Below are 14,067 nucleotides of genomic sequence, written 5' to 3'. Positions count from 1 at the left end.
AGAACTGTACAAAAAAGATCTTCACAACCCAGATGATCACAATGGTGATCACATCTCCAGGCAGACATCCTGGAATGTGAAGTCAGTTGGGCCTTAGGAAGCATCACTATGAACAAAGCTAGTGGAGGTGATGGAATTCCAGTTGAGCTATTTCAAATACTGAAAGATGATGCTGTGAAAGTGCTGCACTCAATATGCCAGCAAATTTGGAAAACTCAGCAGTGGCCACAGGTCTGGAAAAGGTCAGTTTTCATTCCAATCCCAAAGAAAGGCAATGCCAAAGAATGCTCAAACTACCGCATAATTGCACTCATCTCACACGCTAGTGAAGTAATGCTCAAAATTCTCCAAGCCAGGCTTCAGCAATATGTGAACCGTGAACTTCCAGATGTTCAAGCTGGTTTTAGGAAAGGCAGAGGAACCAGAGATCAAATTGCCAACATCCGCTGGATCATGGAAAAAGCAAGAGAATTCCAGAAAAACATCTATTTCTGCTTTATTGACTATGCCAAAGCCTTTGACTGTATGGATCACAATAAACTGTGGAAAATTCTTAAAGAGATGGGAATACCAGACCACCTTACCCGCCTCTTGAGAAATCTGTATGCAGGTCAGGAAGCAAGAGTTAGTACTGGACATGGAACAACAGACTGATTCCAAACAGGAAAAGGAGTATGTCAAGGCTGTATATTGTCACCCTGCTTATTTAACTTCTATGCAGAGTACATCATGAGAAACGCTGGGCTGGAAGAAGCACAAGCTGGAATCAAGATCGCCAGGAGAAATATCAATAGCCTCAGATATGCAGATGACACCACCCTTATGGCAGAAAGTGAAGAGGAACTAAAAAGCCTCTTGATAAAGGTGAAAGTGGAGAGTGAAAAAGTGGGCTTAAAAGCTCAACATTCAGAAAACGAAGATCATGCCATCTGGTCCCATTACTTTATGGCAAATAGATGGGGAAACAGTGAAAACAGTGACAGACTTTATTTTGGGGGGCTCCAAAATCACTGCAGATGGTGATTGCAGCCATGAAATTAAAAGACGCTTACTCCTTGGAAGGAAAGTTATGACCAACCTAGATAGCATATTCAAAAGCAGAGACATTACTTTGCCAACAAAGGTCTGTCTAGTCAAGGGTATGGTTTTTCCACTGGTCATGTATGGATGTGAGAGTTGGACTATAAAGAAAGCTGAGCGCAGAAGAATTGATGCTTTTGAACTGTGGTGTTGGAGAAGACTCTTGAGAGTCCCTTGGACTGTAGGAGATCCAACCAGTCCATCCGAAAGGAGCTCAGTCCTGGGTGTTCATTGTGAGGACTGATGTTGAAGCTGAAACTCCAATACTTTGGCCACCTGATGCAAAGAGCTGACTCATTGGAAAAGACCCTGATGCGGGAAAGATTGAAGGCAGGAGGAGAAGGGGATGACAGAGGATGAGATGGTTGGATGGCATCACCAACTCAATGGACATGCGTTTGGGTAGACTCCAGGAGTTGGTGATGGACAGGGAGGCCTGGTGTGCTTCGGTTCATGGGGTCACAAAGAGTCAGACACAACTGAGCAACTGAACTGAACTGAACTGAGACTCTTTTCAGATATAAGATTTGTGAATATTTTCTCCCACCCTGCTGGTTGTCTTTTTGCATGTCCCGTTTAAGTTGTATTTATTAATAATAGAAGGGGTGTCTGTACACCCCACAACTTCAAAAGCTACAACAGTGCTAGTAATTTAAATCTACCTGAATCCCATCCCCCTGCCTCCCAAGATCAAAAGTGACATGAATTTTCTGAATTTTGTGTTTGTTTTCTGTTTATTACAGAAATAATTCTACTAATAGATGTTCACGTCTAAACCATACATCATTTTGTTTGAGTTGTTTCTGAACTTTATAGATCCTGAGTGGTTGCACCAATTTATAACCCCCCATGTGAGGTTATTTAAATTTTTTTTTAATTTTAAAAAATTAATTAATTTTTATTTTTGGCTGTGCTGGGTCTTTGTTGCTACATGTGGACTTTCTCTAGTTGTATTGAGCAGGGGCTACTCTTTACTGAGGGGCCCAGGCTTCTCATTGCCATGGCTTCTCTTGTTGCAGAGCACAGGCTCTAGGCGCTCCAGCTCAGTAACTGTGGTGCGTGGGCTTAGTTGCCCTGCAGCATATGTGATCTTTCCTGGACCAGGGATCAAACCCATGCCCCTGGCATTGGCAGGAAGATTCTTAACCACTAGACCACCAGAGAAAGCCCTATATGTGAGGTTATTGATTCCCATCTTCTCCAACACTTGCTTTGGCCAATTTATTTTTGACAACTGAATGGGTCTGAAATTGTATCTCACCGTCTTGCTTTGTGTTTCCTTGATTGATATTGGGATTTGAGTATGTCTTCATATGCTCATTGGCTTTAAGGATCGCATCCCACTCCAATATTCTTGCCTGGAAAATCCCATGGACAGATGAGCGTCTCGGGCTACAGTCCATGGGGTTGCAAAGAGTTAGGCACGACTTAACAACTAGCAACAGCAACATCTCTTCTGTAAATGCCCATTGTGGTTTTTGCTTCTGTTTTGTTTTTAGGTCAGTTGTCCTTTTCTGACTGAGCTGCAGATGTACTAGGAAAAACTGGATGTATCTTTAGGGATAAAGAGGTAAGACATTTACCCTTGTGTTTACTGCCGAAACCCCCAGGGGTGTGTGGGTGTGTGTGTGTGTGTGTGTGTGTGTGTGTGTGTGTGCGTGTGCTCACACGCCGGGGTGGGGTGGGGTGGGGCGTGGTCCGGGTCTATCCTTTTCCCCTGCAAATCTCACCCACAGAGGGTGCTGTCACTCTGTTTTTGCTGGGACAGCAAGGAGAACCGGCATTCATCTTCGGTTTAATTTGCGCTTTACTCAGATCAAGGGCGGAGAAGGCAATGGCAGCCCACTCCAGAACTCTTGCCTGGAAAATCCCATGGACGGAGGAGCCTGGTGGGCTGCAGTCCATGGGGTCGCTAAGAGTCGGACACGACTGAGCGACTTCCCTTTCACTTTTCACTTTCATGCACTGGAGAAGGAAATGGCAGCCCACTCCAGTACTCTTGCCTGGAGAATCCCAGGGACGGGGGAGCCTGGTGGGCTGCCGTCTCTGGGGTTGCAGAGAGTCAGACACGACTGAAGTGACTTAGCAGTAGCAGTAGTAGATCAAGGGAGCCTGAACATCTTTTTGTCTGTCACCTCTGTCCTGTGTGGACCACTGCGCACCTTTTCATCCCTCTCTCCCCTCAGGATCTGATTCTTTCTCGTCACATTTCCTGTTTCACATTTCTGCGTGACAACCCTTCACAGCTCGTTCTTCTGTTCCTTGCCCCCCGTTTCTCCTCTCCTCTCCTGTTCTTCCCTCTAGGTCACTCCATCTTCAGAGATGGCATCCACCAAGCTCCTAGTCTGCTCTCCCTCTTCTCTCTGTTCTCTCCAACGCCTCCTCTTTTCTGCCTCCCACACCGTCCCTTCTGTTTTCCTGTTTGTTCCTTCCCATGCCATTTCAGCTGTTCTTACTGTTTTCCCTTCTCATCTTTTCAGTCCCTCTTTCTGGCATCTTTAACATCTGCCTCTTTTTATTTTTTTTTTTACTTTATTGATGTATAATTGATTTACAAAGTTGTGTTAATTTCTGTTGTATAGTAAGGTAATTCAGATATGTATATTTTTTTCCATATTCTTTTCCATCATGGTTTAGCACAGGACATTAAATATAGTTCCCTGTGCTATACAGTAAGACCTTACTGTTGATCCATCCTCTACATACTAGTTTACATCTACCAATCCCAAACTCCCAATGTGTCCCTCCCCTGCCCCCTTGAGTCTATTTGTTTCATAAATATAAGTTCGTGTCATATTTTAGATTTCATATATAAATGACTCAGACAGTAAAGAATCTGCCTGCAATGCAAGAGCCCCAAGCAGATCCCTGGGTCAGGAAGATCCCTAGAGAAAGGAATGGCTACCCACTCCAGTATTCTTGCCTGGAGAATTCCAAGGACAGGGGAGCCTGGTGGGCTATAGTCCATGGGGTTGCAAAGAGTCAGACATGACTGAGTGACCAACACTTTCACTTTTGTACTTTAGGTCTATCTAGATAACCTCTAGGTCTATTCATGTTGCCACAAATGGCATTATCTCATTCTTTTTTATGGGTGATATTCCATTGTGTGTATATGCATCTTTTCTATCCATTTATCTGTGGAAGGACACTTAGGTTGCTTCCATGTCTTGGCTGTTGTAAACAGTGCTGCTATTAACAGGGGTGCATGGATCTTTTTGAATTAGTTTTGCCTGGATATATGCCCGGGATTGGGGTTGCTGGATCACATGAATCTCTTTTCTCTGCCTTCCTCTCCCTCTGTCCTTGTCTCTCAGTGGACACAGAACAGGAACCTTTCTCCTCTTTGCCATCTCTCCCTACTCCCACCCTCTCCTCTTTGCTGAGAAGCACAGAAGGCAAGATTGGTGTCCCTACCCTTTCTCTTCTCCAACCCCGTCTCTGGTGTTTCCAGAAGGCACCCCTTTCTGGTCTTGTGTGGAACCTTGAGGCTGTGGATTCTGGAGCACTGGGGTGGGGGTACCCTTCTGCACAGCTCATAAGGAGATGCTGAATTCTCCCAGGTGGACCCTTGAGAAGGAGCCTGAAGTACGTTCTCCCACCCCCACCACTATTTCACTGTCTTCAGGGGGGTCCTGGGGACCTTGGGGATGGCCTTGAGAGGGAACTGCAGGACAGGCGTGAGTCTCCCCTTTGCCCATCTGCTTGGACCTGTGTGGCCTTGGGCAAAGGACTCCACCTGTCTGAGCTCAGTACCTGCTCATCTGTACTCAGGGTCTGTGAGTAGCTAATGCAGGGCTGCCCTGCTGTGGGAGGAGATGGCTTGGCTCAGGCGCTGGCTGGGAGATGGGGACTCATTCAAGGGGGTCTCTATGCACTGCCTGCTCTCTGGGTCTCCAAGGGGTGAGCATGTATCTTGGGGTGGCACTGAGGGTCCCGTTGGTGGGGTACCCAAGTCCTGGCTGCCTTGGGGCCTCTGGGGATGGATGAGGAGCTGTAAGGGGGACACAAGCTCTCAGGCAGAGAATCTGGCTCCGGTCAAGGTTTATTGGACCCCTTTCCGCCCGGCGCTCTTCACAGTTGCCAGCTGCAGCCTGCAGGTGGCGCTAGCGGGCTGGCGTGTCGTTGTAGCTGCCCGCCGCCCCTCTTCCCCCAGCTCTGTTGGTTGCTCAGAGAAGGTGGGAGGGTGGGTTGAAGGAAGGGGCTGGAGACCGATCATCAGCGCCACCTGGGGCCCTCCCTTGTCTCCACAAAGTCTGCCCGAGATCCCGCAGTCCAGCCGCCCCACATATCAGAGCTGCCCCCGACGCTGGGGCAGCCCCCCTCGCGGCCAGTCCTCTGGCCGGCTACGTGGCTGGTGTATGCCGGTTAACCATGCGACCGGCTGCCCGGCTCCGAGGGCCGTCAGTGGGGGCTGCTCCGGGCCGCTGTGCCGCCCCATTCTTCATCTGAGGACACTCCTCGGCTGCCTCCCCATCGCTGGAGTCTAACTCCTCCACGTCACTGCGAACATCCTTCTCCATCTGGGGAAGAGGAGGAGGCAGGGGACTGGCTTGGCTGGGGCCCCAGAGAGGCATGCCGCTAGCCAACACTACCCCGGCCCTATCTGGTCTTTCTTTCCTTTATAAATTTATTTGTTAATTAATTAACTTTTTTTTTTTTTGGCCCCGAGCACCGCGCACAGGGGATCTTGGTTCCCCCAACCAGAGATTGAACCTGCGCCCCCTGCATTGGCAGCATGGAGTCTTAACCACCAGACTCCCTACCTGGCCTTTCTTTATGAAGCTGTAGATCATGCAAAGGATGAGCCAAGACCAGAACACATGCAGCAGCTGTAGAATCACCAGAAGTATGTTCAAGAAGTAGTAGCCGAAGAAGGGGCTGAAGTTGCCAATGGACTCGAAGAAAGTGGTATAGAGGATCCTATGGTGGGTGGGCGGGAGGGAGAGGCAGGGCTTTACTGGCTGCTGTAGCCCCCAGTCCTGGGAATCTCTAACTTGCATGACCTTCCCTGCTCTAGAACCTTCTATGGCTCCCCATTACTCTCCTCCCACCAAAGAGTAATGCCTGTGCTCTTCAGTTGGGCAGTTTAGTAATCCCCTCACCTGATTATATTAAATTCATAGAATGCACAAGCTGGCCAACTGGCAGCCATAACCCTGAACCCCTAGGGGGAGCTTAGTGTCCCAGTAGCTCTCCTGGGTGGTCCTTTCACACCTTCTCAGGTCCCCGTCATTTTCCACCCAGATCAGCTGTAGGGTCATCAGTGACCTGCCTTGATCAGAGAGCAGGCACCTGGCTGGCCTGCCCACCTCCTCTTTCCCCTTGAACCTTCAGGGACCCACACTCCCAGGTCCCCACTTCATGGCTGCTCCCTCTCCATCTCCTCTGCAGGCTCCCCTGACCCACAACCCCAGAATTGGGCCTCTCTGTCAACACCTGGTCTCCGGTGACCCCATCCAGTCTCGTGGATGAAAACACTGAACATTTGCCCCTCTCCCCAGGACCCCAGGCTAGTGTCCACCGCTTCCTCCACTTTTCGGTGGCTGTGGTGGTGACTGGGGGTGTTGCCAGCCCCTTAAACCCAGAACGGTCACAGCGAAGCTCCTGTTCCTCAAGCAGCAACTCTGACCCCATTCCCATCTCATAACCCTTGAGTCATCTCCTTGAGCCCACACACTTCTCTCACCTGCCCTGGTCCTGCCCCATCATTGGCTACCTGGGCCAGTGCTGTCATCTGGGCCCTGGCCCCCAGCTTCAGCCCCAGCCTCCTACCAGCTATTCCCCCAGCAGCCACCAGAGAGAGCCTGTGAGCACCCACATCGGGTCCCTCCAGTCCTCTTCTCAGGGCTCCCAAGTGACTTGGGATAAGGGCCCGCTTCTCCCCAAAGCCCTGCATACTCTGTCCCATCGTTCTCCACTTTCACTTCCTCCCTCTCTCCCTCTGCTTCCCCCACAGGGATCTTCTACTCTGTTCTTCCAACATGCTGGACACTATCCTGCCTCTAGAATGCTGTCAGTGAGGCCTTCTCCAACCACCTTAATTCCAACTCTCCACACAGTTCCTGTGCCCTTCCTGACTTTTCTTCTCTTTAGCACAATCACAGCTGCACATATTCTGAAACCCACTTGTTTGCCTATTATACTTCTCCATCCACCAGTGTCAGCTCCACAGGACCTTCCCGCTGTTCCCTCTGCTGGCGTGAAAGAGGAGGGAGGCGGGAGGCTCAGCAAAGTCCCAAAGACTTGACCAAACGGTGACCCAACCAGGTCTCCCAGTCCGTGTTCCAGGCACCCGGGGCCGATGATGGCTAAGCCCAGTGCTCTGTTTGCCTACCTCTGGGCCTTTGCACAGGCTGTGCCCTGTGTTGGAAACCCCTTTCCCAGCCAACGGCCCCAGTTCCCTGGATTGGGGAACCCAAGAACCGATGGCGAGGCAGACCCGTATCTCAGCCACCTCTCCCCCCGAACCCCCACGCCCCACAGCGGAAGGGCTGACTCACCGGGTGGGGAAGAGCACAAGGCGAGTGTAGAAGAAAACCAGCGAGAAGATGATGAACAGAGTGTCGCACATGCGCCGCCAGTGCATGTAGTTGAACAATTTACTGGCCTGGGGAGGGCAGCAGAGAGAAATAGACGTGGGAGGGGCAGGGCCAAGAAATGGCAGGGCCTCCTTCCAGGGAAAAAGGGCCACGGGGCTGGGCCAGGTGAGTTGGGGCAGGGTCTTATCTCTAGGAACTGCCTAGACAGGTAAAGTGTGATCTGCAGGGGTGACAGGGGTGGGGGCCTCACCTCTCAAGACTGACAGGGAGTGGGGCCTCAGCTCCCTGAAGATAGACATAGGGTGGGGCCTCAGCTCCCTGCAGATAGGGGGTGACAGGGGGTGGGGCCTCAACCCCAGGGGCACCAGGGAGGGTGGGGCGGGGCGGGGGGGTGGGGTGGAAGCCGGAAGGAGTCAGGCTGGGCCCCGCCCACCTCTAGCAGGTAATCGGCGGAGTCGTGCAGCAGCAGCACCAGAGAGCCGATGCGCAGCAGGTTCAAGCTGTAGGAGAAGCTGATCAGGATGATGGTCACGAAGTGATGAATCACCTGCTCCTTGAAGTCCTGTGTGAGAGGGAGGGTTACAGCTGGGATGACGCTGGGTGGCTGGAGCAGGCCCTCCCAGGGAGGTTGCTTGGAGGATGGATACCCTGCCACCTCCCTGAGGTGCCAAGGTTCTTGGGGTGTGGGATAAGGCCACCCCTCCCCACCTGGAACTGGGTCATAATCATCCCAGGGCATCACTTCCTCAGCCAGAGTCTTGGCCTGGCCTCACCTTGCGCTTGGTGTCAAAGGGCAGTGTCATCAGCAGAGAGATGTAGAAACTCAGCTCCAAGAGGTACCAGTGGTACAGGCCTGGCTTCAGGGGCTGTGGCAGGGGTGCAAGGTTAGCTGTGGGGAGTGGAGGCGCCCACAGGGCATGGGGTATGGGGCAAGGCCCTCCCCATTTGCTCAAACCCACCACACATGAATCCCAATGAGTGAGGAAGGCATGAGCTCCTTGTCCGTAAAGGTAACCAGAGTGGTGGTTTTGTGGTTTCCTGCTCTGAGTGTCCTGACTCCTGGCCCCTCTCCATTCCACAAGGGAGCCAAAAAATAGAGTGGGACTCAGGGGAATGATGGTAGGATGTCCCGCTTTGGCTCTCCTGCCTGTGACCATAGGAACTCTGACCATGCTGATCTTCCCACCAGCCTCCAAACACCCGCCCTGGCACTCACCTGATGTGGGTAGTTTTCCCAGCACTTGACCGGCGTCCACAGCCATGACTCCTGCAGGGACGGGGGGAGTCTGAGGATATCCAAAGGTTAGCACCCAGAACTCCCACCCCGGCCTGGGTCCTCCTCCCGGGCTCCTGGCTCTCAACGTGCTGCTCTCACTCAGGCTGGCTGTTTCCCGCCAACTACAGCCCTGCTCTCACTGTAGGGTGTGGGCATGAGTGTGTGTGTGCTAAGGCCCTTCAGTTGTGTCCAACCCTTTGTGACCCCATGGACTGTAACCCTATGGACTGTAATACTGGAGTGGGTTGCCATGCCCTCCTCCAGGGGATCTTCCCGACCCAGGGATTGAACCCTCATCTCTTATGTCTCCTGCGTTGGCAAGTAGGTTCTTTACCACTAGTGCCACCTGGAAGGCCCTCTCACTGTACACCAGAGGCTTATTATTCAGAATCCCCAGCCCTGACACACAGTAGGTCCTCAACAGGCCACCCATCAAGTGGACATTCACTGTAACCTTGCCACATTCCTTCCGCCCTCTCTGTGCCTTTGCACGTTTCCCCCTCTGCCTGAGCCCCACACACCCCTCCCCAATCCAGTCTGGGCCCAGCACATAGTAGGCGCTTGTGGGGTACGGCAGGTACACATCAGGTACACTCACGTGATAAAGAACCATGGTTCCACAGACGAAGCAGCACAGATAGAAGACAAACTTCCAGCTGCAGGTGGGGAGGGAGCCCATGAAGCAAGCTGCCAAAGGAGCAGACTGCCCCCCTCACAGCACCCCCAGACACCCCCTCACCAGCCCCACCCTGGGCTTACCTGGACTCACAGAACTTCTTGGTCAGGCAGGGCCGGTCCTGGTTCCGGCGTCTCCGGAACCAGCACTGAGTCTGCCGCAGCGTGAGGCCGCACTGCGAGGCCAGGAGGTTCATCTGGGACTGGAGAGCGGGTGATGGGGGCCAGGGTCACAGAGGTGGCCTCCCGCCACTGTCCCAGGACAGCCAAGACCCAGCTCTGCATACCCCCTCCCCGCGCCGTGGTCCTAAACCTCACCTGTGGGGTGGTCTACCTATGTTGATAGGGGAATAGGGGGTTTCACAGGGTGATGTGTGTGTACTCAGTCGCTTCAGTCATGTCTAACTCTTTTGGGATTCTCTAGGCAGGAATACTGGAGTGGGTTGCCATTTCCTCCTCCAGGGGAATCTTCCCAAACCCAGGGATTGAACCCAAGTCTCCCGCATTGGCAGGTGGATTTGTTACTGCTGAGCCATGGGGAAGTCCATAGGGTGGAGCCCCCCAAAGCAGGCCTTATAAAAACCCAGCCCTGGGACTTTCCTGATGGTCTAACAGTTAAAAATCTGTCTGCCAACACAGGTTCAATCCCTGGTCCAGGAAGACTGCACATGCCTCAGGGCCACCAGACCCGTGTGCCAAAAGCCCGAGCGCCCTGAAGCCCATGCTCCGTGCAATAAGAGAAGTCAAAATGAGAGGCCTGCATGCCGATCTAGAGAGCAGCCCTCCCTCCACTCACCACAAGCAGAGAAAGCCTGTGCAGAGCAACAAGAGAACCAGCACAGCCGAAAATAAGGATAAAAACCAAAACCCAGTCCTGCTCACAGGCTGATGGGCCTTGGGATTCAAGGGGTTGGCGGTGGGGTTTTCTTGCACCCCTTCCAGAGCTACCCCCAGGGCACCCAAGCAGGCCAACGGGGACGGAGGAGAGGGTCGGGGATCTCACCTCTGTGGGCTCCCGCCCTTTCATTAGGTAATGCTTCTCCAGTGTGGCATTGGGGTCCGCTGGCCTCCTGATCTGGTTCCGCACGCCCAGCCACCGGCTCAGGGGCAGGGCGACGAATCTGGGTGCAGGGGAGACAAAGCCTGTCAGTCCAAGTGGGGAAACAGGGGTCACTGGGGCGAGGCCATAGTTTGGGAGCCTGCAGGGGGTAGCCTGTTGCAATGGGCACGACCTAAGAAAGACAGCTCGGGGGGCTTCCTTGGTGGTCCTGTGGTTATGACGCCACCTTCCAATGGTGGGGGCACAGGTTGAATCTCTTACATGCCTCGGAGTACGGCCAAAAATTGAAAAAAAAAAAAAAAAAGGTAGTTGGATTGGTCTTCAGGATGTGAGATGATCAACTTTGGTGGTACTCAGGTAGCTCTGGATGTGAGAGTTGGACTATAAAAAAGGCTGAGCGCTGAAGAATTGATGCTTTGGAATAGTGGTGCTGGAGAAGACTCTTGAGAGTCCCTTGGACTGCAAGGAGATCCAACCAGTCAATCCTAAAGGAATTCAATCCTGAATATTCACTGGAAGGACTGATGCTGAAGCTGAAGCTCCAATAGTTTGGCCACCTGATGTGAAGAGCTGAATCAATGGAAAAGACCCTGATGCTGGGAAAGATTGAAGGCAGAAGAAGGGGGATGCAGAGGATGAGATGGATGGATGGCATCATAGACTCAATGGACATGAGTTTGAGCAAACTCCGGGACGTAGTGAAGGACAGGTAAGCCTGGCGTGCTGCAGTCCATGGGGTGGCAAAGTTGGATATGACTTAGTGACTAAACAGCAGGCACCTTCACTCCATCCCAAAGCAGGGATGAGCATCCCTTCACTGCCTGAGTTCTGATCTGCGCCCCCCAACCTGGGTGGGGGCCTCCCATAGGCAGGAGCACATCTGCTCCTTCTCAGGGCTCCTCCCTCCCGGCATCCCCTCCTCCCTTGTGGACATTTGGAGGAGCTGGGACCCTGGTGAGGCAATCACCACAGTGCTCACAAGGGGGTGTCCAAGACCAGGGTCAGGACCAAGCTGCATGTCCACCGTGTCAATATCACCTTACATTGGGGGAAACTGAGGTTCAGGGCAGCACAGCAAGGGACTCATTCCAGACTCACTCATGCTGGGGGGCAGGGAGGGAGGAGGCAGGAATGGGACATGACTGCCATGTTTTGTTTTTTTCTTTTGGCTATGCTTCAGGTCATTCTGGATCCTAGTTCCCCAACAAGGGATGGAACCCTGGCCCTCTGCAGCTTAGGAGGCCCCACGACTGCCATTTATTGAAACGTAGGATCTGCCAAGCACGTGTCTAAGTCCACCTTGTGTGCCGCTCACTTAACCCTATTATTATTGTCCTGATAGGCAAACTGAGGCTCAGGAAGGCCAGAGATCCACCCCAGGCGACACAGCAAGCGAAAGGCAGGCCCAGGAGTCACTTTCCCTTAATGGGGAAAACCTCTGCCTGTGTTTGACCCCAGAAAAGCTACTTACAACCTCATTGCCCTTTAGAAAAGCAAGGGATATCTTTGGGAGGAGTTAACATGCCCATCTCAGCTGGAGCCATTGGCTAAATAGGTGAGAAAACAGACCCAGCCTTCAAGGCCTGGCTGAATTGGGCCTCCCAGAATCCCTCAGGCAAAGCCTTGGTCCTAGATGACCTACTTGCTGTGTGACCCCAGGCAGGTCACTTGACCTCTCTGTGCCTCCATTTCCTCTTCTGTAAAATGGGGATAATAACAGTACCACTTCACCGGGTGGCCATGAGGGCTGAGTTAAGACAGGCAAACTGCTCAGAGCAGGGGTTGGCAGAGTAAAAGCTCAAAGAGTATCTGGTAAATATAATGTCAATGAATGGGCCCTGGATTCCCCATGTCCAGCCTGTGTCCCGGGAACCTTGACTCCAGGAAGCTCCTTGCGAGTGGGACAAGCACGGTGTAGAAACGCCAGGGGGTTGCAAAGAAGGTTGGGGACCTGGGACGGCCCTGGCAGTCCAGTGGCTGAAACTCCATGCTCCCAATGCAGGGGGCCCAGGTTCAACCCCTGGTCAGGGGACTAGATCCCACATGCCACAGCTGCTGCATGCTGGAACTAAAGATACCACATCCTGCAGCGAAGATCATACATATTTTTTAGAAAAAGGTGGAATCTGAAATCACATGTGAGCTGTGCAGGAAGGGGAGCGGGAGGGGCCCCTAGCACCGAGTGGGAAGCTTTGAGGGGGGCAAACCTTGTGGGGGGTGGGCCGTGGGGGCCAGGCAGATGTGGGAGCTGTGACCACAGTGTAAGTCAGGTAGAAGAGCGTGGGACAGAGGGAAGGGACCCAGGAGACGGACGGCCAGGGAAAGAAGAACTGCAGTCTGGGGCAGTGTCTGGATCGCATGAGAAATAACTGAAAACCCATGGGTGCGTTCAGCATCCACTCAGGGCCAGGGGCCCGGCTACAGGAGCTGAGTGACAGGGGGTCCCAAAGTGGGGGCTGGAGTGCCCTAGCCCTTCCTTTGGCTACAAAGGAGATCAAAGGGGAGGCATTGGAAGGAACCAGGAAGGAAGAGTGGGGCCCAGGGAGGGAGGAGAGGCACTCATACAGGAAGGAAGGACGAGGGAGTGGGTGGGAGTTCTTCACTTACTGACTGGCCTCTGCAGACCCATCCCAGGTCAGCAAAGCAAGAGCATCCCCTGCCCCCCCAAGGCCCCCACTTGTTTTCCGAGATGCTGGCACTTCCAGAAACCTGCAGCCAATGTCCCAGGCCTCGGAGACCCTCAGAATATGGGCGGCGGCAGCTGGGGTAGGGGGCAGGATGGAGCCAGAAGAGCACTGTGACTCAAAGCCAGGCTCCCTCCAGGGACACATGAGGATGCGATCCTGCAGATGGGAGAGCGCAGGGTGGGTGGCGCAGTCACTTACCTCTCGAAGGTGAAGCGAACGACCACCAGGGCCAGCGCCAGGGGCACAGCCATCAATGTGTCCTGGGGGTGGGGGAAGACCAGGCCATCATGGTCCTCCAGTTGAGCCCATGAGATGTTGGCGGGGAGCCACAACCTCTCGTTCCACAGCCAGTCGTTCAGGCTGGACCACATCCTGTGGACACAGGGTCCAGTGAATGGACAGCTCGGCACACAGGACACGTTGAGTGGGAGGACCGGGCAACCTGCCCTCTTCCCCCCAGCCCCTGGCAACCTGGAGCTTATTAGAGCCAGTGTGAAGGACAGACTGGGGCTGTGTGTCCTCAGGCCAATGACCTGGCCTCTCTGAATCTCAAGTTCATTTGTAAAACTGGAATGGCAATATCCACCTCACAGCCCAGCTTCATAAGGTGCACAAAGTGCTTAGCCTGGTGACTACTGACCCTTAAATGTAGCTCATGATGGTAGTTATTATACTGTACTTTACAGACATGAGAAAGGCAGGCAGAAGGGAGAGGCTGATTAGGGTGATGACCTTGAGTTCTCAAGC

At 53.0% G+C, this 14,067-nt stretch overlaps 1 protein-coding gene across 3 annotated transcripts in view; it reads right to left on the bottom strand.

The window, feature by feature from the left end:
* Window positions 1–5,094: 5,094 nt before the first annotated feature.
* The window catches only part of CERS4 (ceramide synthase 4), a 35,273-nt gene continuing 26,300 nt past the window's right edge, over window positions 5,095–14,067 (bottom strand). For all 3 annotated transcript variants that reach the window (XM_070373778.1, XM_070373777.1, XM_005890725.2), the window contains 10 exons: window positions 13,519–13,692; window positions 10,577–10,694; window positions 9,658–9,776; window positions 9,497–9,554; window positions 8,839–8,889; window positions 8,396–8,488; window positions 8,056–8,184; window positions 7,584–7,690; window positions 5,847–6,003; window positions 5,095–5,603 (listed from right to left, as the gene is read on the bottom strand). In XM_070373778.1, the coding sequence (XP_070229879.1) occupies window positions 5,427–5,603; window positions 5,847–6,003; window positions 7,584–7,690; window positions 8,056–8,184; window positions 8,396–8,488; window positions 8,839–8,889; window positions 9,497–9,554; window positions 9,658–9,776; window positions 10,577–10,694; window positions 13,519–13,691 (1,182 nt within the window). In that variant the 5' untranslated portion in view covers window position 13,692 and the 3' untranslated portion in view covers window positions 5,095–5,426. The remainder of the gene's footprint in view (window positions 5,604–5,846; window positions 6,004–7,583; window positions 7,691–8,055; window positions 8,185–8,395; window positions 8,489–8,838; window positions 8,890–9,496; window positions 9,555–9,657; window positions 9,777–10,576; window positions 10,695–13,518; window positions 13,693–14,067) is intronic.

Source organism: Bos mutus, chromosome 7, assembly GCF_027580195.1.
Source record: "Bos mutus isolate GX-2022 chromosome 7, NWIPB_WYAK_1.1, whole genome shotgun sequence".
Classification (NCBI taxonomy): Eukaryota; Metazoa; Chordata; class Mammalia; order Artiodactyla; family Bovidae; genus Bos; species Bos mutus.
This window is presented reverse-complemented; position numbering and strand designations above follow the sequence as displayed.